The following is a 24895-nucleotide window of genomic DNA, read 5'->3' as shown; positions in this document are numbered from 1 at the left end:
CTTTTTGTTTTGTTTTTATTTTATTTTTGGTTCTAAAGAAAAACCCTCTTTCTGCCCTGATTTTTTTCCTTTTAGGCTTTTATTCTTTGGGATTCTTCTTCCTCTTCTTTGTTTCGTGTCTTCTTTTTTTTCATTCTTCTTTTTCTCTCTACCTTCTTCTTTTGTGGCTGGCTTTGCTAGTGGTGGCTGGTGGCACTGGCTGCTACCGCCACTACTGCTGCTATATTCTGTGATTCAAATTAAATTGTGCATCTGTAAGTATAAGTTATGCAATTATGTGATTATATTACTGTAATTCTGTGATTTTGTGAGTATTTAACTCTGTGATTATGTGATTCACTGATTTTGTAACTATGTGATTATGCTATTTTGTAATTCCTTGATAATGTAATTCTATTGTGCAATATAACTCTGATCATCAGCATCTAGGTTTAACCCACTCATACATGCCTTGGTTGCCTAGGCGGCGGCACCTTGTCGCCTAATCGCTTAGGTACTCTTCCACCACCTTGAGTCGCCTTGACAACTATGAACATCATGAATATTGAAGACTTCTTGTGGAGTATTCTCGACCACTACCTCATCTTCCATGGTTTCAATCTTGTTTATTTTGATCTTTTCAACGTAGACCTCTGTAATAGAATTTTCTGACCTTGGTTTCATCCACCAAGATATGGCTAACCACATGAGTGCCATAAGACTCTTCTTCGTTTGCATCTACGTCCTCATCTTCATACCCGATAAAGCCTTTATCTTCAAGTGGATATGGGAATAGATCAAGATCATTATCTTCATGAGCTTCTTCTACTTCAGCAACCACATTCACTTGTTGACGTTGTGGACATGCTTTTACAAAGTGTCCAAACTCCTGACAATGATAGCACACTGTACTTTGTTGTTGCTGGCAATAGGTGCCTTCCCTTTTGTTGGGACTATGGCTATTGGTGTTGTCATTGTCGTCAACACGGTTTGTTGAACGATAGACTCACACAGTGATCCCTGGTGTTGCTGAGGAAGAGTCATTGGTGGATGGCAGGTGCACAGTGAGATGGCACAATTAGGTGTCTGTACATGTGAGTACTGATGCGTACTGGAGTGCACACTGGTGATGGGGCAGGTGCACAAGTATACACTGATGTCCAGTGCATTGTTAGATGTAGCAGTGCAGCAGTGGCAGTCACAAATGCTGATGTGACAGTGTGTACAGGTGTTTTGGCAGTGTTGGAAGTGTCAGACAGTGATTTGGTAGTGCAGGCAAGACAGTGGCGGTGAGAACTGGACATGTGTTTCAATTTGGTAGTTATATTGAAGTATCCGGGCATAATGGTATATGTGGCTGTGTATTACAGTGTTGTTCAATGATTGGCAGCATGTAGGAGCATCGGGTGAAGGATACATGCACTTTGAATGGTGATTTCTAAGGTTCACGCTGATGTGTCGACTTTGGATCCAATTTGAGTAGGCCAAATGGTAGATTGGGAAGAAGCATTGAGTATAGAAGTTGTAGTACGTTGAGTCTTCTTTCCAACACAATTGGAATCACGTCGATCTGATACCGTATGAGGGTGATATAACAATTTTTCTAGCGTCGCACAAAAAAGAAGCAAACCTGAACAGTTTGGACCAATTTTAGGTGTTCTCGGTTAAAATTCTCTCAGGAAGTATTTTCACATTCTAAAGAAATGGTCATAGAGGAGTTTCTCTCTCCTCGGTTCGTTTTTTATTTAAAAATTCTTTTAAAACGTGGAGATTCCATTTTTTCATCTCTGATAGGCCGGGTGTTACAGTGCTCACGCATACACCGTAGTCACAACTGACTTGGTCAACCCAAATCCAACGGCTCGTGAGCCGCCACGTTTATTAGATCCAGATCTTCATGCCTAAATTAATGTGCGCATGAAGGTGCGTTGAGCTCAAGCCTTCTTATTGGTCGAGTACATCAGATGTCGGTACACACGTGCACACAGTTGCAATGCCTAAAGGCAAGGTGCCAATTGGACTGCAACCGTAGTTTTAAGTCACTTGGATCTCTATTGGACGGTTGAAGATAATGCACGCTTGAGGCGCAAGCCACTGACGAAGATGATTCCTCTGTGCGCTTTGAGATTGGTCGAGCACCAAAGCCGTGGTGCGTCATGTTATACCGCGCAGGAGAGATATCGATCTAGAGGCTCTCATTTGTCACATTAACACCTGACACGATTGTGTTGAGAGAATGGCCGAAATCTCATCTGCCATTGAAGATGCCGATCCAGATGTCCTTAGCCACCATGCAAGAATTTGATGCCGGAGATTCCGATCTCGTGCTTGAGATCGCGCCTGCATTTTAAACGCGTTATTCAATGGATTGCAGCGTACCTGCAGCACAGCCAAGATTCCAAGCTACTCGTTCCTATTGATCGCGCTTTACAGTGACGGAATCAAGTTAATCCGACGGTGTACGTCTCACCCATATTTTAGTCGGTCGATCCGACGGCCAGTATTTGAGCTGTGGTCTGAACCTTATCGATGTTACGCATGTGTATTTGTGTCTCTGACAAGATTTTGATTCGACAATCCCTGTGCATCCCGCTTATCTGCTAACGTGATCAAACAGCCCGTATCATGCCCGCGTTTTGGAGGCCCAATTTGATGGTCAATAATCAAGCCGCCAATCCTTGACATTCTGAACTGTCACAAGATGCCCTTTTGAGGCTATCTGAGCCTTCCCTCTTTGCCAATCTGATGGCCAAATTTCAACTGAGCTTTCTGAGCTCATTTTAAGTCCTTTGGAGCTCCAGTTGTTTGCAATAGCTTCATAATTCGAGCTAGACCATGAAAACCTACAAAAAGAGAAGAAAAAGTGAGGAGAAGAGGACTGCAATGCTAAATATTTGAATGGGAGATGTATGGTGACTACTATGGTGATTGGAGCACATTCAAGGTGATCTTTAGGCTTCATTGAAGTGATCAGTGGTGGGATTACACAGGGTGAGGTAATCCAAGTTGGCAAAACCTTATTTCATGGCGGTGAAAGGGTATTGATGATGGAGATGGCTACCTTGAAAATCGGAGCATGCACACATTGATTTCTACGCTTCAAAAGAGTAGTCGGTTGTGGGATTACACAGGTTGAGGTAATCCATGTTTAGCAAATCCCTGTTTGTTTTATTATTGATTGAAGGCTAGATGTTTGGGAAAATACCTAAGTCATATTTGTGATGTAATTGGGGGGATTTGTAATTGCATTGAGCTTGTATTTGGGACATACTTACAAGTCCATTGTTGATTGTAGTTGGGGTGTCCAGGGGGTGCTGGACAAAGAAGGGTTGTAACTCCTTTGACAGCTGTGATTGTCTAAAGTTGGGTGTTGTAGCACCTTCACAGTTGTAGCTGTGTAAACCAGGGTTGTAGCTGCAAAAGAGTGTTGAGTATACGCTGACCCTAGTGAGGGCATTGCTTCGTGGATGTAAGCATATTGCCGAACTATGTACATCTTGTGATATTTTTACTGTGGATATTGGAGCGCCGTGTGTGCTTGCAGGATGGGTGTGCACTACCTGGTGTACCTAGCCACAGTGTGCACACGACTGTGTGTGATTGGTGAAATTGGAATTGCCCCAGCCAATCAGTGCTTGTGCTAGAGTCATTGCCATCAGTGTGGTGATCAACAAGGTTGTGTTGGGAAGTGCCGTCAGTGCAGTAAACACCAAGGGTGTGTTGAGAGAAAATTTGGAGAAATTTTTGAGACCTTGATTCACCCCCATTTCAGTGTCAACCTGGGAATATCACCTTTTTTGTCAAAACGGGTAGGAACTATGACACGTATTGGAGCTGTAGTGGTGGGTTTAGGTGCTGGAAAAATTTTCTCCTCCCTAGCTTGAAACCCAAAACTTCTTCGAGAAGGTGCTATCAACTCTTCAGCATGGATAGCTTTCTCAAAACAATCCCGAACATTGACAACCGATTGCTTTGTTGATATCAGTCGTTAACCCCAGTCTGAACTGAGATAGCACCTAAATGCCGTTTTCTCTAATGTCTGTACAAGAGAGAGAGAGAGGACTCTCCATGTATTCAGCCATTGACATATTACCTTGACGAAGAGAGTTCAACTGATCCTGTAATCGAGCTCTGGATGTCTGTGATTAGAATTCATGGAAAAAAAATGTGGCATATGAATCCTAGTTGAAATAGGACTTAACCAATCCAAGATCAGAATAACAAATTGATTACAGATTTGGATAGAGAAAAAATCCAGTTTCAGGAATATGAGAACAGATTTGAAATTACTACCATGAATCTATCGATATCAAGCAATCCTAGTAGCAGTAGGATTACTGCAAATAGCCATTGGATTCTGAAATTGAAATCAGCAATTGATAGAAGACACTATCAATTATCAGATACTGAAATCAGAACTTGAATCAAACAAGTAATTCACCTTCAAACAGCAATTAACAGTGAATAGTTTAAAGGTATCGACCAGCAATTTAATGGCAAAAATTTCACAAAAAGTAGAACAGTACTTGTTTAATGGAAGGAAAGAAGATGGAAGAATGATAGAAGAGCAAGAACAAACAGAAATTAAACACCTGGGCTTCACACCACAAGGTCATTTGATTGGGTCAAACACCAATCTAAAACTTGATCATACACAAGGGGTTCCTTGATCAAACATAAGGGATTTCTTCAATTGTGAAGACAGCAGCAAGTTTAATTCTTAAAATAGTGGGTTTCTAGTATGCTTATGAGTCGCTTTTATTGACAATTAAAAAGAGTTGGAATGGGAGATCCCCAACCGACCCTATGTAGTACATAACACAGTCAGCCTTGCTGATATGGACTCCACCAACTTATTAGTTAACAAAACAAAGGGTGGAGGTTGGGCACTCCACTAGCTTTCCTGAGCTAGCTCCCAAGGTTTTAGATCTCAGTTTCAGTACTGGTTTCACCAGCCCACGAAACCGAGATCTCGGTGAGATCTCACCGAGATGATGTATTTTTTTTTTTTTTTTTTAACTCAATGCTTGGTTTCGGTGGTTGTTTGGCCAAGATAGGGGCTGAAACTTGACAGTCCCCCTATTTTAGGCCTTCTAAACACACTGGAACCATTAGTTTTATAAATTCAAACCCAAAATGGTACTTTGACTACGGACCCTAAGTTGGTAGTCTACGGAGTGTGTGAGGTCTACCCTAGGCTATTCCACACAAACAAGGTTAGTTCATGTTTCTATGAAAAATATAGTTTTTGAGATGAATAGTTACCTTAGGTTCTTCAGATGCAGCTTGGAGGAGATTAGCAGCTTCAATCTTCAGTGAATCAAGCTTTGATTAGGTGTTGGAGGTGTAATTTGCCAAAAGAAATGAAAAAATCACCCAAAGATGGAGTTTCCTCTTCACAGAGACGAGACAAGGGAGAGAGAGGCGAGATCTCGTCGAGTTATGGCATTTTATAAGCTTTAATAAGGTCGAAACTGAGATTTCAGCGAAGGCATCTCGTCTCGAGTTACTACGAAACCGAGATTTCAGCGAGATCTCGCCGAGATCTTGAACCATGCTAGCGCCTCAACCAATGGGAGGGGGCTGGGATGGGAGACGCAGGGGGGACTTTTCCATGGGGGTGAGGAAAGAGGCAGACACAGTGCTGTGCACAGTAGCGTGCCCAGCCTCTTTACCCTCAAACAAATAAACTTGGCAACTAAAAATATTAAATTTAACCACATAGAACCAGTTCAATTGGGCTAAACCGAAAGACACGTAAAAGAAACTAACTAATAAAGGAAATCCCGTATGCAGTCTTACTACCCATATTTTAGGTCCATTAAAGTGGCCTATTACATTAAAAACACAATGGACCAAAGACCCAACATGTATAGAACCCAACCCTAGGCTTAATCCTTATAAAACAACCCCATTTTGGTTATGTATGTCCATCAGTTACTTGTATCTTTTCTCAACAATTCAACACAGGTCATCTTAAGCCCTTTTGCTCATCCCTTTTAAGTTTTAACATCTCCAATTCAGACAGCATCATTTGTCAGTGGTTCCTTCATTCTTCTTGTTTGCACTTAGCTTAATCATTTCAATTCTACATATTGTTTGTAAGATGTGTTAATTTATGGCTACTTTTTTTTCTTTGAGGGGGGGGGGGGGGGTTGGGTGGGGGGAGAGGAGAGTGCAATTTAGGGGAAAACAATCTTGGAGATTGGCTAACTAGTCACATTTAAGTTCAACATTTTTGAAGATGGTTTGATATTGGCCACTAGCGAGGAGTTATTTTTAGAATGCTTGAATTAAACTACAATATCCATTTTTATTGGCTTATCATTTCCCCTCTTTCCCTAGTATTGTTGACTTATCATACATACAATGCCCTTCCAAAAATGTTGCAGGGCCGTGTTTTTTGAAGACCAAACCATATTACCATGTTTTTATCAGGCTATGGTTGAAATAATTGATGCTCTCCACTGCAAGAATATTGTTTTGGGTTCATTTCCAGTTAGCTTACTGAAGGAAGTTTATGGATGTATGTGTAGTACATAGCCTTAATTAGAATTTCTATATGGTTGATGGCTCATGCTGCTCTTCAATGATGAGCCCTTTGAATACAAGAATATGGTTCTTGCTGTACGCAGAGTAAATGCAATACTAGTCATATGTTCTACTTGTAAATCATTTCATAAAGGAAATGTAGAACCTGTGGTTGATGTCCAAAATCATCATGGTATGGATGCACTATTTAATAACCATACAAAAGACAGAGAGCTGGTAGCATTGACCAAAAGATTATCGGATTTCATGCTCAAAGGGGAAGTAGAGTATGCAAGAAAATTTTTTGATCAAATGTGCCATAGAGACTCTATTTGTTCGAATGTGATGATCAGGGGTTACATCAAGAACCACAGGACTGGTGATGCAAGGGCGATTTTTGATAGCATGAATGAGAGGAACGCTGTTTCATGGAACACCATGATAATGGCTTACACCCAAGAGAGAAAGATGCACACTGCTTTGAAGTTATTTTTAATTATGCCTGATAAAGATGACTTCAGCTGGACCACTATAATATCTGGGCTTTGTTTGGATTCACAAATTGAAGATGCATGGAAATTATTCAAGCAAATGCCTAACCCTAGTTCGATCTCCTGGTCTTCTGTTATATCAGGTTTTCAGCAAAATGGGTTGTCTGCTGAAACTTTGATGCTCTTTAAAGAAATGGTGTCAATAGGGATTCAACCGACTTCACATTCACTTACTAGTGCTTTGACTGCTTCGGCAGATTTGGCAGCTTTTTTCTTTGGCCAACAACTTTATTCCCAACTTCTTAAAAGAGGATTTGAGAATAACACACACATCAGAAACTCGGCCATCTCTATGTTCATAAAATCAGGTAATGTTCATTATGCAAAGCGTATTTTTGCAGATATGCCCCAACTTGACCTTGTCACCTGGAATTCTATGATCATGGGCTATGGGCAGCATGGGTATGGCTTGGAAGCAACCATAATTTTCCATCAGATGCAAAAGGCTGGGTTCCTGCCTGACGGTGTCAGCTTCTTGGGTGTTCTTCAAGGTTGCAGCCATTGTGGATTGGTGGAAGATGCAAGCAAGTATTTTAATAATATGAAGTCGGATTATGGAATCTCCCCAAAACTGGAGCACTATGCATGCATGGTTGATGTCTTTGCACGTGCTGGGTTGCTGAAAGAAGCATTTCAGATAATTATGAAAATGCCATTTCAACCAACAACTATCTTTTGGAAGATATTGCTGAATGGGTGTAGGGTTTGGGGGTATCTGAAATTGGGTGTGTATGTGGTTGATAAGATTTTGAAGCTTGAACCTTATAATTCAAGTGCGCATTTGATGCTTATGGAGATGTATGCTTCAGCCAGGAATTGGACCAGGGTTTTGGAAATACGGAGATTAATGAGGGAAAGACAAGCAAGAAAGGAGTTCAGTTATAGTTGGATTGACATACGGGGGAGGTTACAACTGTTCACTACAAGGGATGAAACTCATCTTGAATCAGATGGCATTTACATGACCCTTTATTTGTTATATTACGATATTGCCGAGTGTTCAAGGATAGATTTGCCTAGAGAATTGCGAGGCTAGTATGTGAAATCATAGAATCTTTTCCTTATCAGTTCAGGAAGATATAGACATGGACATATGCCATCAGTATCAAGGCCATTTGCCAAAAGCAGGTTGTTATTTTAAAATCATGATGTTCTTGTAATTAATGTAATATGTGGCTGAATGTGATGTTAATATAGCTACACTATTAAAAATCTGTATATATGATGCATCAATATTCAGCCATCAGCTTCATATGATTCAGCAGACAGTTCATATTATCTTTTAGAAAATGAACATCCGAGGAAAATTGTGGTCCTGGGGGATTGGTAGTTGGTACACCTATATATGTTTATGGCTCCGAATCTAGTTTAGGTTTTTAGTCAGATTCAGTTTTAATAACTTGGGAGTATTTTTTTAGCCTCCGTAGTTCTGCCACTTTGATCAAATTTATCATCCTTGCTGATCTATTCAACCCTCCCCCCTCCCCTGGCCTTTTATTTTTTTTCAAGCATATGATCAACAGAATGCAATAGCACTGGGTTTCCCAGTTATGGGTCTAAATTGAGGATGTGCTGATAATTGAAAGTAGGTGGCTAATATCTGTATGCTACAATGAACCTGTACATTTAGTTGGAGCACTGCAAACAATCCAAAGGGCATATGACCCAGGTTCGGCTATCGATCAATTGGCAGACTTCTCCACACCAGTTTCCAGTTGGTAAGAGTTATTTCTTTACACTGCCCTCCCCCGCCCTATTACTATTTCATATATAGATGCAGTTTCCAAATGATGTTGGTTTGCATGTCAATTTGTAAATATTTTAATTTATGCTGAGATTGTGGGACAAATTTGTTGCTGTATGTAGAACCTCTCAACAACTATAAATTATTATCTGTTTAGTTTTTTGGTTTTAGAGTTTAGATTCCATACAATTCTTAGATCACAACTCAATCAGTTGGTTCAGATAATTGTTTGAGGCCAGAAGGAATTTCTGCAAATCAGATTTTATCAAATTTTAATGTGACCCATATTTCAGTACTTTCCATGTAACTACCAATCTTCTTGTTCCCGCTTCTGAAACCATTCAGTTGGGCCAAGTAATAACTTGAGTTTCAAAGAATTTGATCAATACCATGATCTAAAGTGGACTTGCAATCGGAGCAGAGTCATCTATTTTTTTTTTCCCTTTTAAAGGTGGGGATGGTTGTGTCCTGAAAAGAACTCAATTTGGGGTTGGGATGACCCTTTTTCATGTAATTGGTGATGAATGACCATGTTAGGTCATTTTACTATCTTGTATGTCAGAGTTCTCATCTTTGTATTTTAAGATTTCTGTCAATGTGCAGGGACTCTTGCTTCTATGTTGTAGACCGAACTAGTCTACTAGAGAATACCTTGTGACTTTCAGTGCCAACAAGTCTGCTGCTTAGAAGGTCAAGTTTCAGAACTTTTCATGCTTGGGCTACGTTCTTGTGACAAGTTGTCATGTACATTGTTACCACTTTGTTGGGTGATAATTCTTATTTTTGCTTGTGTTCTAATAGGGTAATAATAGCTATATTTCTTTGTTAGGAGAATTCTTTATATTTTAGTTCTGACATATATAAAATCTTTTAATGCAGCACGGTTTAATTTCTTTGGAATGTCAACTGAGAGAAGCAAGGGCCAACCAGTTCTCTTCATAGTATAGTCAAACAGTTAAGATTTGAACCATACTGAATGGTTATTTCTGTTATGGGAAAAGGCTGGTGATGCAGATAAGTCTCCTAGAGGGCTTATTTTAGTGGAAATAAGCCTTTAGATGGGTTATGTATGTATTGGGACTTTGATTCTATGTATTTACTTTATAATTGATCACTTTAATGAGCCTAAAATAATTGAACTTTGACTCAATGGGAAAACGGGATCTACTTCATTAGTTTGGGAAAACGGGATCTACTTCATTAGTTTAGTTAAAATCTTATTTTGAGTTTGTTTTCTTTATTATTTTATTTTTCTAGTCAATTTAAGATACCTTATTCGTTAAGGATTGAGTTAGGTCTTTTCTTTTAAGTATCTAAGTCTATTTTTTGAGTTTTCTATACAAGTTTGTAATGGAGGCCAACATTGTACATGAATTTGATTAATGAGATTGAGAAGGGGGAAAAAAATACATAGCCTTGTGCTTTGCTCTGTGAGAGAGTATGGTGAGATGCCATTGGTGAGAGGCCGTGGGTGAGAGACCTGGGGGAGAGTGGGATTACTCGATCCAATCCTACCCTTCTTTTCTATTTTCTAGTTTCTTTGATTCCATTTCAATCAATTTCATTGTGTGATCTACTACAAGTTCTTCAATTGTTACCTAGTATTTTGAAGATCAAATCAACATTAAACTTTATTTAAGAAGATCCTGCATGGGACTAGGTCTTTCGTGATCCAGCTTTACATCAACATGTGTCATACTCTCTCGTCCCCCTTTGGAAAAGACCCCCTTGCCCTCCTGTGTCCACTCCTGTGCCCGGTGTATGCCACTAGCTTACTGAAAGTTGGTGGCATGCACAAACCCTCTCCCTTCAGTTATATAAGCTTTAGCTAGATTAAATTTACTTAAAAAATTCATTGGAAACTTATCCATGTGAGTTGCCAATATATTTCGTCTGAACTTTTTACTGATTATGAGAAAATTTTCTTATGGATAACTAAGAACTTGTCTAAAATTTGAGAAAGTTTTGCCACTAAGCAGTGAAGAAATTTTTTTTTTTTCTCTTCAATGTTGCAATGAGGGTATGACACAGGTCTCAGAGACTGTAAAGGCAATAATGTTGAACTTGGTGGACAAATTATTTTGAAGGGTTTGTTTCCATTCATAAAAGAACAATTAGATCTATCTGCTGGACTCAAGTTGCCTTACAGAGTACAGACAAAGTCCATGGCCATGGAAAGGCCTATTTCTCTTATGAAGGATGATAATAGGATTTGCACAATCAATTCTTCTTTTTTTTTACTTCAGATTCTCCCCGCTTGGGTCAGGCCAATGAGACTAATTGAAGTGCTGGGTTGGGTTACATCCCAGTGGGGAAGCTGGTTCGTTTGTTATATAGGCATCTTTATTTTGGTCTGATGCTGGATGTGTTTTTGTACCCTCCCTTTTAACATTACCTTCTCATGAAAAGTTTTCTTTTTCTTTTCAGAAAGAAAAGAAAGCAAGAAGTATTCTTATCGTTACATCATAATTTTTCTGTGGTAAACCAAAGAAAACTTGGCAAGTTTAGGGACACAACTGGTGCTTTTCTTATTTGGTGCTTTGGAGCCCAACAGCAAAAAAGAAAGCTGCCCAGTTTGGGGAGTGGGGATTGGGGACTTGGGGGTGGGGTTTGATATACATATCTTTCTCACTTTTTTTTTTTTAAAATTTTCTTAGGAAAGGACGATTCTATTTGAATGATACCTTGGAGGGAGGGAGGGCATGGATTAGTGAGGTGAGGGAGACAGATTGAGACAACCATCAAGAACAAACAAAGCTCTGTTTTTGTTCCAACAGTGACTTTTGAGCTTTTGTGCACCTTTTTTTTCAGTGTAGGCCCTAAAACGGTTAAAAGAGTAGTAATACGGGGACGTACTAGAGACTAGAGAGCAGAGTGGCCAGAGAAAGTGAGAGAGACTGGTAGAGCAGTGCGCACTGGCCATGAAGGTGGAGGGCCTGGCCTGGCCTGGACATTGATGCGCTGCTGGAAATGCCCAAGTGATGATGGGTTTCCTTGTCGCATTTGGTGGTTTCATTAAGGGGTCCGTTTGGTTAGATTTTGAAGTAGAGTTTGTTTGATGTCGTAAAACTAAAATCCCATAAAACTTTTATGCATATTTTCAAGAATAAATACTTATATATATATAATTAATTCTCTTAACGGAATTTGGAGGGGGGGGGGGATTTGTGTCCCCTCAATTTCCTCAATTCCATTAGATGAGAAAACAGGGGGTCTCAAAATTGATGGAACCTATCTGCCAAAGGGTACAGATGGACTGTGGGGACCACCTTTGGGATGTGGTGGGGGTGGTTACCTGCAGCCCTGCCTGCAGGGGAGGGGATCCAAATTCTTTTCTATAGAGTAGTTGAATAAAATAATAGTAATTTTTTCATAAATAAATAAATAAAAAATAGTTCTAATTAGATGTCACATATATGTCATTATCTATTTGCTTCAATATTAGTACGTAGATGAATGATGATGTAATGACTGTGAAATATCGAGAAGACCCTGAGTGAGTTCAGGCATCTAAAAGACCTTAAATTTTGATTGAGCCTCATGGAATGATAAGTTCCTTAAAATAGGCCGCAATGCAATAGGAGAATAGCTATAGCATCGCCCTTTGTGATTAATTATACATATTGCCAAAACTTTATCTTAAAAAAAAATATGAACTATATAACTTTATTCCATCACAACCTAAATTTTACATTCCTTAAATAATAGATAATTAAACTGATTTTATTATTTATCAAAAAGAATTAAAGTGCTTACCTTCTAATCTTGCTCCTCTCCCTTCCTCCCGCCCCCACCCCAAATGAGGTCGGCTCAGAGTTACGTAAAAGAATCATCTCGTACGCCCCTGAGCAGACCAGATGGTTCTCATACGTGAACCTAAGCCGCACTCCCTCCCCCAACGCACACACACACACACACACAAATCTAAGGAGAAATTGGATGTGGATTATGGTCGTATGTTGTTAAGGGAGAAGGCAGTCTCTTGATTTGTGCAAACAAGATCTTTGAGAGGATAAAATCTTAAAAATCTTGTGTCAAAAAGCAGAACATGGCTAACAAGTTATGAAAAACTAAAAGCCCTTCATCCTTTTCAAACTTTGTCCAACAAAACTTAACCAAAACTTTCGAGCTCTGTAACATCAACATAATCTTTCTATGACAGATGCTGAATCTACTAATGTTTTGTCTTTTAAAAAAGATGAGAGAGAGAGACAGAGACCCTACCTAGCTTTCAAAGTGCATGTGATCTTTTAAAAAGGAAGTGAAAAAAAAAAAAAAAATTAAAGCAAAAAACTTGTATAATCTTACAATTTTGAAAAAAAAAAAAATGACTAAATTGTGGGGACTAGTATGAGAATAGAGCGTTCTTGGACCGATAACTATCTAACCCCATCCAATCTCAGCCCTTGAATATTTTCCTTCAAAACCACTGTGACGGTGATCTCTAACCCCCTTCCGACCTCTACATTCCCTCCCCCACCCCCACCACTCTCTCTCTCTCTCTCTCATCCAGTTCCCCAGTGTCTGTAAAAGGGGGGGAGGGGGAGGGGGAGGGTGGACCCCACTCAGGTAGAGTGTTTGAGAAAGGGTACAGTGATCATTGTGGCCCCCCTTATTATAGGCACTGGGGGAACTGGGTCGGGCAAAGAACTGGAGGGGACAAAGATCCCCTCCCCACCTCTACGTCCCTCTCCTTGCCTCACCTCTTTGCATCACCCTTCGGCATCCAAACAAATCAAATTGCAACCAAGTCCCAACCACCTTCTGCATTGTTTTTTGTCAAATTATTGCACTAACAGTTGGGAACCAATAAACTATGTAGAAATTTAATGGACGATTTTGTTGAAGACGAAACTTAACACGATGCAAAAAAGAATGGAAACACAAACAATAATCAGAAATGAACACAAGGATTTACGTAGTTCAGCAAGATTGTCTACATCCATGGTGACATAAGATTTATTTCACTATCAATGGAGAATAGAGTTATAGCCACTCGTCCTCACAACTCTCTCAAATTGTGTTATAGAGAAAGAATCCTTACTATATATTTATAGTGAAACCCTCGAAGCCTTCGACTTCTTAATGACCCTTTGAGAAAACAACCGACGAACCTTTTTTCATTAACAAACAAATAACTAGAAAACTAAAATATTCTATTTTTTTTCCCTATTCATTTCTTGTAAAAAAGGAGCTCCGTAAAACCAAACATTGATTAAGCACAATTCTTGGATCAGATTTGGTTTACTAGGCTATTTTGACTGGGAACCTATGGGTTATGCCTTCACAGGCCATTATTTATTTATGGATAAATGTTCATGTTCATGTTCACACACAGAGGAAGTGAAATGATCACCCTACCCCCACGAAAAAATGAAATGTCTACCTGTTCGATATTTAATTTCGTGTATGCTTCCATTGGCCACCATACACGCAGGGGCTATTATCCTCCCTCCCTCCACTGAAAACACTTTTCCATTATTTAATTAATTAATTAATTTACTCATCTAGAAACCTTTTCAAAGAGTGGGTGTTGTGTGGAGTCTTGACTGAAACAGAGAATCAATAAAGACGTGAATCCAATAATAATTTCTACATACTTTGAAGTCCGTAATCTTTGGCTTAAAGCCTAAGAAAAGTTGTATTCCCTATTTTAATTAATTTTCTATTTACCATTCAACAAATCAATGTATGTAGCTTATGCTGCCACGAGCACGCTTACTATGTTTTCTTAAGGATTTTTTTTTTTTTAAATTATTTTTTCCTCGAGTGTGATTCTTAATATATACAATAGAAATTGACACAAATTTATGGCCGCAAATGGTTTTCTATTCTGTGCAAAGTAGAGAATTGTCTTAGTTGTGCTGACTGTATGTGAAATAGTGATGTGGCAATTACGATTATTAATTATTTAATCATCTGAAAATGTTTTGGATTGTTTGTCTTAAATTTCAACTCTATCTTTCTGATGAATGTCCATGCTATACTATACCACCCTCTTGGTTTTTCATAGTTTTGTTTTGTCAAAACTTTATTTGCGCTAAAACTTGACACATGAATGGGGGATCTTGGGGGTCCACATAATTTCAGCCGCGTTTAATCTACCATGTAGTAGGAACTTTTTATACGAAGTAGATAATTCTCTACTCTGTGTAGAGATCCCCTCCCTAAATTCAGAGAGGGTAAGACTTTTGAAGACGATCTACCGGTCGCCCAAATATCTACCACATGACAAACCAAATGAGGCCCAAATTGATGGATAGATAGACTCTAAAGTTCTCTGCTCACATGTAAGATTTCATTCCAAACAAAATTTGATAAAAAAAGTTTCAAAATTTAGGACTATAAGAGTGTGCACAATAGTGGTTGGGGCACCATAGGTGTGTATAAGCATACATGAAGATGCATGCCAATACACGGGAGGAAGAGAGTATTTGACATAATGTCCACATCAACAGCCCACATGGCTTATTCATGAAGTGGGCCGCTCAAATAAGTTTTTCCCATTAATTAGTTAATGATAATTGTTGCAATTGTAATCACAATATTATTATTTTGGGTTTTTTTTTTTAATGTTATTATAAGAATCCCTTCCTCATATGATGATAACTGGTGAGAATCAAAGAAGTGCTTCTAACAAGAATCAGTCTAGAGAATATATGAGTGATACCAAACAGGGCCTAAATTATTTCCCTCTTATTCAAATTTATTACTGAGAATATTTCATTTCATGTGTCTGAAGTCTTGACTGAAACATTATCTAAGAGACACTAATTTCCCTCCAAATCAACCAGGAAAGTCTGATTCAAATTGGAAAATTTTTTCCTTACAATGTTAGTGTCTCCTCCATGTTTGGACAATTAACAAAGGCTCCATCATTTCTATCATTAGAGTGACCAAGCAAAGTAAGATATTTGACTACATAATGATTCTTTCTGCCTTCAACTTGTTCACCAAATAGTGAAAAAGAGGAACCAAACTTCACTTTTGAAGTTGGTAATTGCAACTTACTAATTACATGTCTTTGCTTGTTTTGTGACTAACATGTGCTTAGCTTAACTTTTGACTTTAATTACCTAAATCAATGCTCTGACAAATTTACTGGAGGTAATATAACCCAGTGCTTAATTGGGATATTCTGTTCAATTAATCAGTCAAAATGGGTAAGTACATAAAAAAAGATAAAAGCAAATTTGTCTACATTAATCAAGATTGCAAGAATCATTTAAGATTAGTAGAAAAAATTAAATAAGACAAATTGGATTCCAGTATTTGAGCCCATAAGTTAATAATCCATACTGGATTTTGCACTAACAATGATGGTAAAAGCCCAAAAGGGTGGAGGCTCTCTCAGTCTAAAGAAAATTTACAACTAGGGAAAGAAAGAAATGAAGATGATGAAAGAGGGTGGAAGACACAATTAAGGAGTTGGAACATAACAATGGCAACTAAAAGAGGGACAAGATCTATCTCTATTAAGGGTCTACTTGAGTGGGCCCAAACCATTGAGTCAGGTAGTGTCACCAATGCTTTTACAGGGTTAATTTATAGGTTTCGGCCACCATTCCCTTTTAGCTTTTAGAGTAGAAGCTATGTTTGTTGTGTGAAGCTTGGTAGGTTAGAAATGGACCCACTTTGACTACTACCTTACAATGTTTACTGAAAAGTTAGGAGGAAAAGAAAATTTCTTGAAATTGGAGATAAGAAAGAACTTTTAAATAAACAACTTAATGTTAAGTGGCTTTTTAACAAGTAATACTAATACTTTATTAGTAACAATTAATAAAGTAAGGAAAAATCATTTAGTGAAGTTGTCTGTTTTTGTTTCTTTTTTCTTTCACTCATTAGGTCAAATTGATGTTCTTAGTGTGGAGGCATTCATTAGCATTGGATAACACAATTGAGCTAACTAACAACAATTAAAGAACAAATTAAGGTTATTAAACTCCGAATCAGGTTGCAAATTTGATCCATCCGATTCAAATCGGCCTTGGCTGATTTCGATTTGAATCAACCAATCTGATTCTGATTTTTAAATCCTTGATAATGAGTTTCGAGGGACCAAATCTCAATAATGAATGATTGATACGGCGGATATGATACCGATACTTCAATCCATAAGAGGACATATATAATACCTATGACCTAACAATCTCCAAATGTAATAAAGAGATATTTGACTCTTAAGACTTTGAAATGAACCCTTAAAATTGACTAGTTCCCTTGGAATTTAGTTCTTTTTGAATCCATTTTCAAAAAAAAGAAAGAATACTATTTAAAGCTTAGGAGTGGAACCAGAGAATAAAGTGTGTTGGGTTAACTTATGAGCATTTGTCTAATCTATGTGTACAGTACTAGAGAAGGGTACAAAGTGGACAACATGGATTCTGACACAACTACAAGTGCTTCAATTGTCTGTTAGTGAGTGACTAATGCGTGTAAAACCAATACATGTTTTGCTCCCCTGGAGCTGAGATTGATTGACAGTTTAAGTGTTTCTGCCTTTGAAATTTGAGAATTTAGTGTTAGGAATAGTCCCACCCTACATGCTTTATCTTTTCATGTGGAGGTTGTTGGAAATAATTTTACATCAGTTAAGTTTAAGATTTTAGATGTTTTCACGTATTAATTGGATTCTCCATCTAATAGTTTGAGCTTTTTTAACTTGAAATTTAATATGGTATTAGAGTCTCGTATGTCTTTCTACGTACACTGTCAATTATCTTACATGTCTTTCGTGCATCTTTCCATATGTTTACTTATTTCAACTACACTGGATCTTGGAATTTAATATTTAGAGCAATTTTTCATCAAGAATTGGGATTTAGAGTAATTGGGTTTTTAATAGATTTGAATTTTGAAGATCTAGAAAGAGACACACTCAAGTTTCCAAGATCATTAGTGTGCATTTTATAATAATAATAATAATAAAAGAAGGGGTGATATTCTCTGTGCCGCAGAGTAGGCTGCGCCCAGATACATGGGGGTGGGTGCAATGACCACCCTGCCCCCTGAGTGGCAGGTCTATGTGCTAGGCTCAGCCTGCATTGCGACACAGAGAACATTCTCCCTAAAATAAAGAATAAGAAGAATAGAACCTATATAGAAGAAGTTGGTAACAAATTAATGTTAATGATAAGAACACAAAGAAGTAAGGGTGTGGGAGTGAAAGACAAAACCCACCCACCCACCTGAGCGTGGGCCGTCATTCTGGGCTTCTGGCATGCAAATTAGAAGATGATTAGACTCTACATCCCAAGAGACCAGGGATTGTATCTCTATCTCTCCAATCTTGATTTTTCACCAAACACATCATGAGAAACCCATTAACCAAAACACCCCACCCAAAAAAAAAAAAAAAAACCCTAAGAAAAAAAAGGCTTTAAAGTCTCTTATCTCCCATTTGTAATTAACCATGCATGCCCCCAACACTTTTTGTTCATGGCCACCATGTGAGGAATGACAATAAAGTCCAACAACCCAAATCATAACACAGTAGTCATATTCATACTTTCATGCTTTTTACAAGATTGGTTCTTCATATTTAGATATATTTCTAGGTAGATCAACCCACAATTTTATCTTCTTTTTTGACTGGATTAGATTAAGAAGACCATAACCAATCTTCTCTCTTTCTTTCTCTCTACATATTTGAAAAGTCATAGACCCAAGATGTTCTTATAACATTAGTTTAATTAGGGTTGTGTTTGGTATACATCTTGGAATAGATTCTGGGTCTAGAATACATTCTGAAGTGATAAAATAGAGAAGAATTAGATTTCAAAATTCTAAGAATGTATACCAAACACAATCAAGGTTTAATTGAACCCAAATTATTCTAGAAATCATGGATTAACTAACCCTTATGGAGAAAGAAATAATTAAACAAGAAAAATGGTAGAAGATGCTAATTAAACATAGTACAAAAAATAAGCATAGACTTATCACTTTAGGTTTCTGTCTCAATTTTGTACTTTTATGTAGAACTTTGAGAAGTGCCATAATTATATTCAAATGGGCCAAAAATATATTCATCTTTGGAGGTTCCCTGTGCTTTGAGAAGGACTATGGGAGAGGCAGATGCTGACCTGAAATCAACCACAGGAATCCCCATTGTGTGTGTGTGCGTGTGTGAGAGAGAGAGAGAGGGCTATGGTTGGATTTTTCAGGCCCTGAGTTAGGGTCGGGTTAGGCTTGGGTCCAACTAAGGGAGGACTCATGGTTGAACTAGGGTTTTAAAAAACCCGACCCAACCCAACGCGACCTTGTTGCAGTCCTAGATTGATTGTTCTTTGGATTGGGTATCTGCCAAGCTTTAAAGCCTCCAATGTCTTAAAATTTTTTCACTCTTATATTTAATTGGCTTTTAAATGATTTCTCTAATATTAGTTTCAATTAGGTAAGTTTGGTTGGCAAGAAAAGAAAGAAAAACAATATTTAAAATGCCAAAAAAATTGCCATGTGGCATAAAACCCAGACTCATGGGAAGAATCTTTCCTTAGAAGTAAATGATGATAATGCAGTAATAGCATAATAATGAAAACAATACAACAACAATATAATTGCATGTTACAATATAGCAGTACTTACATTAGTTCCATTCTTCTATGCATGGGTAGTCAATGTTTTAATAGAATTTAGGGAGGAGAAAAGGATAAGATCAGAAATTGTCAGCATCTCATCCACCATTGTTGATGTGTCTCTCTAATGGGGACATAGAATCTCTATCTTTTTTAATCATATGTTCCAATTACTATTGGAAAGTATATGTATAGAAATTTCAAATCTGTTGGTTTTTTTTATTTTATATCTTCATATGTAGTTTCGGTATACCTGGAGTTATAGGTGGACAAATAACATAGGAAGGACAACAACGAGACTTGAATTCTAATACCATGTTAAATAAAGTGGAATAACTTTCGAAATACCACTTGGGAGTCCAACGCAAAAATTTAAGCTATTAGGTGAAAATAACCCAATGAGATATAAAGACGCATCTAAGATCTTAGATCTTAGATAACCTAGCTATGCGAGATTATATCTCTACAACTCCCAACACCTAAACAACATATACAATGATTAGGAGTCAGAAACCATTGAAACCGTGTCAAATTGTATTTCTTTGTTTTTCCTTTAAATTAATAGCGATGGAGGTTATTTATCAAGGTTAACGGAAAATTCTTTTGTAAATAGAGAGACATGGGGAAGAGAACTTGTAACCCTATTCTCCTTTGTTAGTAAAAACACTCGCATCTTACCGTGATCGTAAGCACCTTGCTGAACCACATGTATCTTTGTATTGTAGTTGTTTGATTGCTCTTTCTTTTGTTACCTTTTGGTTTTTTTCTTTATTGTAGATAGGTTTGATCAGTTTATATAGAAGAGAGCCTATCCAATGGAGGGAATCCTGGACTTCACCTTAAGTGGGACTTTGAGATTATCTGCTTTGCAGCCATTGCATGCGTATTGCACAGTAAGCATATAATCCTCCTAAAAAGAATAAAAGATTAGAGAGCCCAACCTCTCTTTAATTTGTCAAAGTCCTGGACCTGGAAACTTGGCTTTCTATCTTTCTAACCAAATTCTGATCAATGATCTCCTCCTTGCCCACACCTGACATGGCATGCCTAAAAAGACTTAATTCTTTCTTCTTGATCATGTCATGCACTAGTATTTGACTAGAGAAAAATTGCAGGGATGGTATTCTTAAAGTTAAAGGAGCCACTGATCTCTCCATTGGAGTACCAAAATCTTTCCTTTCCTTTGATCCAGCAGTTGTTTGACAACACTGCTCTTCTCATCTCAACTGATCTTTGACCTGGAAAAAAAAAGAATGGTTAAACAAAGAAAAGCAACTAAAGAGGAGGTTGAATGGACCAATTAATGGTTCACAAAAAAAATAAAATAAAAACCAGTGATCATAATCAGGAACTGGGTTTTTTTATGACCAGTTCAAATTTGATATTTATGATTCCAATTTCTGAAAAAATGAAAAATAATTTTAAGAAATAATAAAAAAAGATTAAGATATAAGTGGGTATGATTCTACTGGAATTGTCCAACAAGAAAATGACAACTGGAAGGTTCAAATGCATGTGCCATGTAAGGAATATGATACTCTGTATTTCTCTGTTTCTCTGTTTCTCTTTAACTTTAATGAACCAATTGGAAATTGTCCTGTTCTAACCAAAGAAAGAAAGGCATCCTTTTGGTTGTTATAATTTCCAAGCACTTCTTGCCAAATCCATTTTTCTCCTTATCTCCTTAAACCCCACTACCCCCTAAAAACCCCCACCAAAAACTAAGTAGGTTTTGGACTTTGAAGATTTTGTAATTTCACCCAAGTTGCTTAGTGAAGTAAACCTCTTTAAATTCTCATTATCTTAACCCATGTTTTGTCGTTAATTAATTCTCGTCGCGCCTTAATCATGTCAATCCCATCTAATTTACTTGTTAATTTGTAGGCTTAAGATGAAAGGGACTGAAAACAATCATCATGGTGAGATACTGAATTGAATGGGTTGGAAGCCTAGAAGTGTCCTTGTTGTAATTGATTGATTTGCACAAGAAAGAAAGAGAGAGAGAGAGAGAAACAAAGAAACAAAGAAACAAAGAAACGTGGGGAAATTGAACAAAAAGGAAAATTTGTATGAGATTCAGATGAGGGCTCCTCATCAAAGACAAACTTAAAACAGATAAACAGATGGAGACACTGACAACATAAAATGGTCCTATGGGGAGACAAAAGATGACCCATAAGGGCTTATTCTTATTATTATTGTTTTAACATTTTGCCTGAGTGGACCAAGAGAAAAAATGATCCTAATATCTACTTACTATGCTTAGTAACCCCCACAGAGAGAGAGAGATTCATAAATTTCTGAGTAGGATCTCCACAACCAGAAAACAAAAGTGGGTTGGTATTCTTCCTTGTCTCCTTGGTTTATTTATATTTACTGGTCTATTTATTCTAAGAGAATAAGGAGTCCTATCATAAAGAAAATTGTTGACCACTTGTTATGTGGTCACATACTATGAATTCTATCCATAGAAGAGGCCTGCCTATGGCCTACTTCCTTGGAGCATACAACTACTGTAAAACAAACACAACAACTCCTCCCCTCACCTCCCAAAAATAAAGTAAAAAAAGAAAATAAAATGGAGAGAAAGAGAGAAAGATAAGGCATGGAAGGCCTATAAAATGCAAGACTGAATAAGTTGAAAAAGTGAAAAAGAATAAATTTTTTTTATGGGGATTGAAGGATGAATGAAGGTGATGAAGAATTATCAATCTTTTCTACCTTTTCTTTCTCCACACCCTCTCCTAAACCTTCTCTGTAATGAATACAGTAGCAATTAATAGGGTGAAACATTTGCTTTGTTTGGAAGGGGGGAGAAGGAAGATAGGGAGACAAAGGGGGTCCTCACTGGTTGGAGAAGGTTAATACACTTTGAACTTAAATTCTTGTAAGTGGGGTCAATGGTGATGATCATTCTAAGTCTTTGTGTGTGGCTTTTCTGGGAACAAGCATAACTGAAAAAAGTCTTAGGCTGCCATATTTGGAGAAGCTCAATTGTAGAATTAGGGGTACATGTGTTGCTTCACCATTGGATTGGTAGCTTATCTCCATTTTTTTTTTTTTTGTTCTCTCTCCCCTTTCTTGCTTAGTATTGTTGGGATGCAGGGACATGTATCGATTTACTATTGGATTGTTAGCTCCTCCATCTGGTCTCTCTCACTCTCTCCAGAATAGGGAGACTTATTCAAAAGTGAAGTAAAATACCTCCACCCTACCATATTTTCTACAAAAATATAAGTAATTTAGTAAAATAACTTAATTAAGAAGGTGAACAGTGTAGGACAAACTACGGTCCAGGGATCAAGCCATGGTTCCTTAGAGAAACCAATATACTACAAAATTAGGGTTTTGCACACCCTGGGTTATCCCATGGTATCCCATTGGTGTCCCATTAAATTTTAGGGTTTTTCATGGTCGCCCATGGGAACCCTGGTGCATCCCTATTAGGGTTTCTCATTTCCTATTGCGTCCCATAAATTTAATTATCACAATAGGGACGGAGAAATTCATCTCTAGTCCATCATATGGCAAGAGGAATCCATCCCATACTCGAATGCACAACGGAATTAAATCGATTCGAGTTTCTTTCGCATCCCATAAATATTAATAATCAATAAACTGAAGGAATTAATAAAGAACTGCTAACCTGGTGAGCCTCAAGTGTTGCTCCTCCAATAGACAGTGGTTCTTTCTCCAGTGAGCGCTCCAAACAAACAGATCTGAACCTCCAACGATGCTACCAAGGTTCTTCAAGCCAATCCCAGATGCTCTCAAATTCTTCAGCACAGATCTAGGGTTTCACAAACCCTAACTCCCAAACACAGATGAGAGAAACTAGAAGAAGAAGAAGAGATCTCAAAGAGGGAGAGAAAGACCAAAACGCAGAAGAGGGGGCCAGGCAAAAACGTGGAGCACTGCCCCCCTCTTGCGTTTTCTGATCCTTTTATAGTTCTAGGGTTTTAATTAAACCCTGGATGGATTACTTTATTCCCAGTGAGAGTCTGTCTCTCTCTCTCTCTCAGTTTGGCAGTTCTGTTTAAACTCAAAGTGCTTTTAAAAGGGGAAGAAGCAGAATCTAATAGGGAAAGTATTAATTAGCTACTTTATTTAATTATTAATGGATAATTACAATTAGCATCAATTCCATTAATTAAATAAAGAGTCAATTAAATTAGTAAATTCCAAATAACTCCCTATATGATAACTATTATCATGTACAACCCCCCCACTAATCAACACCATCATTATGGAATCTAAGGCACGTACACATGTACTGTCAAACCCCAATCCATAGTATAAGTCCATATACGAGCGTCTGTGCATCTGATCGGGTCCCGCAAAACTCGATAAAATACTTTGTTCAAATAATTATAAATAATATATCATTTTATGTAAAATAGATTTTTGTAAAACCATTTCCAAAACGGCACTGGATTCAGATTCTGATCCGATCATGCACAGACAATCTCTATCTTGGTGTTTCCCAATCGGGCAGTGGTGACCGTGTTGGATAACTCCTTCACTCACAAAGTGTTCATGCATTCCCAGATTACCGGCTTTGACTCGCTTGAGTCTCAGTCATTGATGAACCAAAGAATGTGATCACACTTTACAGTGACAGGGTTCCCTCAGGTACAGGGTGTCGGTGACACATGTCTATGCCTTCCTATATCTGGCAGTAATACATGAGGGAATCGACAAAGTAGATTCTTCGCCAATGCACACATCAAACATGTGAACACTCGCATTCGTACCCTGACATCACATGTTTAGGCATACCTAATGCGATGACCATATGATAAGGGTGCCCAACCCAAACCCTAGTCACGACTACCATTTTAAGTATAACTTACGGACACATAATGCTCAAAAAATTTATATCGCATGTGACAATATTAAACTAAAATTTATAAATGTTCAATACAAAGGTGAACCTGGTTGAACCAAACCAAACCGGGTTTGATGGACACACACTTGTCCAACAAATAGCTGCTTGGTCAGTTGGTCGGTGGCTTGCCACTAGATGCATGCCCCCATGAGGTGAAGGGATCAACTCTCTTGTAGTTATAGTTAAAATCACATTGGGCATATAGATATGATAGACCCAAAAAACCAAAAAAGGCTAAAGGGAGAGGGTTGTCTTAGCAAGTAGGGTATTCTACAACCTCTCACGTTTTGTTTTTAATAATTTCTCTCTTATTAAAAAATGAATAAAATAACGCATTACGAGGGGGCACCTTAGGCTCAGAGATCCTTTTCTCAAAACTTAATTAAGAAGAGTAATAATGGGGGACTATTATGGTTTTCATGAGGGTTCATAAATATTTCAGATTCCAAACAAAACCAAACCACAAGTGGGTCGACCAGTCCTTCTTGTTGAGCCCATCCTGGTTTAACTCCACCAGTGTTTTATGCTGCCGACCCCAAGCACAGATCAAAGAGGAAGGTTGATGTGTCAAATTGATAACTGGCATTATAAAAAAAAAGGGAAAGAGATCTCTACTTGGTTG

General features: G+C 37.9%; 1 protein-coding gene and 1 long non-coding RNA gene across 3 annotated transcripts in view; both read left to right on the top strand.

Moving 5' to 3' along the window:
- The window catches only part of LOC122656517 (pentatricopeptide repeat-containing protein At4g02750-like), a 12965-nt gene extending 3293 nt beyond the window's left edge, over nt 1–9672 (top strand). The window contains exons 2-4 of one of the 2 annotated variants that reach the window (XM_043851077.1): nt 6372–8179; nt 8612–8779; nt 9409–9672. In XM_043851077.1, the coding sequence (XP_043707012.1) occupies nt 6556–8097 (1542 nt within the window). In that variant the 5' untranslated portion in view covers nt 6372–6555 and the 3' untranslated portion in view covers nt 8098–8179; nt 8612–8779; nt 9409–9672. Of the gene's footprint in view, nt 1–6371; nt 8190–8611; nt 8780–9408 lie in introns of both variants that reach the window. The other variant, XM_043851078.1, reaches the window with a different exon arrangement.
- Nucleotides 5735–24895, top strand: LOC122656519. Its single transcript, XR_006332114.1, has 3 exons — nt 5735–5907; nt 22375–22381; nt 24881–24895. It is a non-coding gene; the product is annotated as an uncharacterized LOC122656519 (long non-coding RNA).

This window comes from Telopea speciosissima, chromosome 3 (assembly GCF_018873765.1).
Source record: "Telopea speciosissima isolate NSW1024214 ecotype Mountain lineage chromosome 3, Tspe_v1, whole genome shotgun sequence".
NCBI classification, from domain to species: domain Eukaryota; kingdom Viridiplantae; phylum Streptophyta; class Magnoliopsida; order Proteales; family Proteaceae; genus Telopea; species Telopea speciosissima.
The sequence above is the reverse complement of the archived record's forward strand: the minus strand, read 5'-3'. Positions and strand labels throughout refer to the sequence as shown.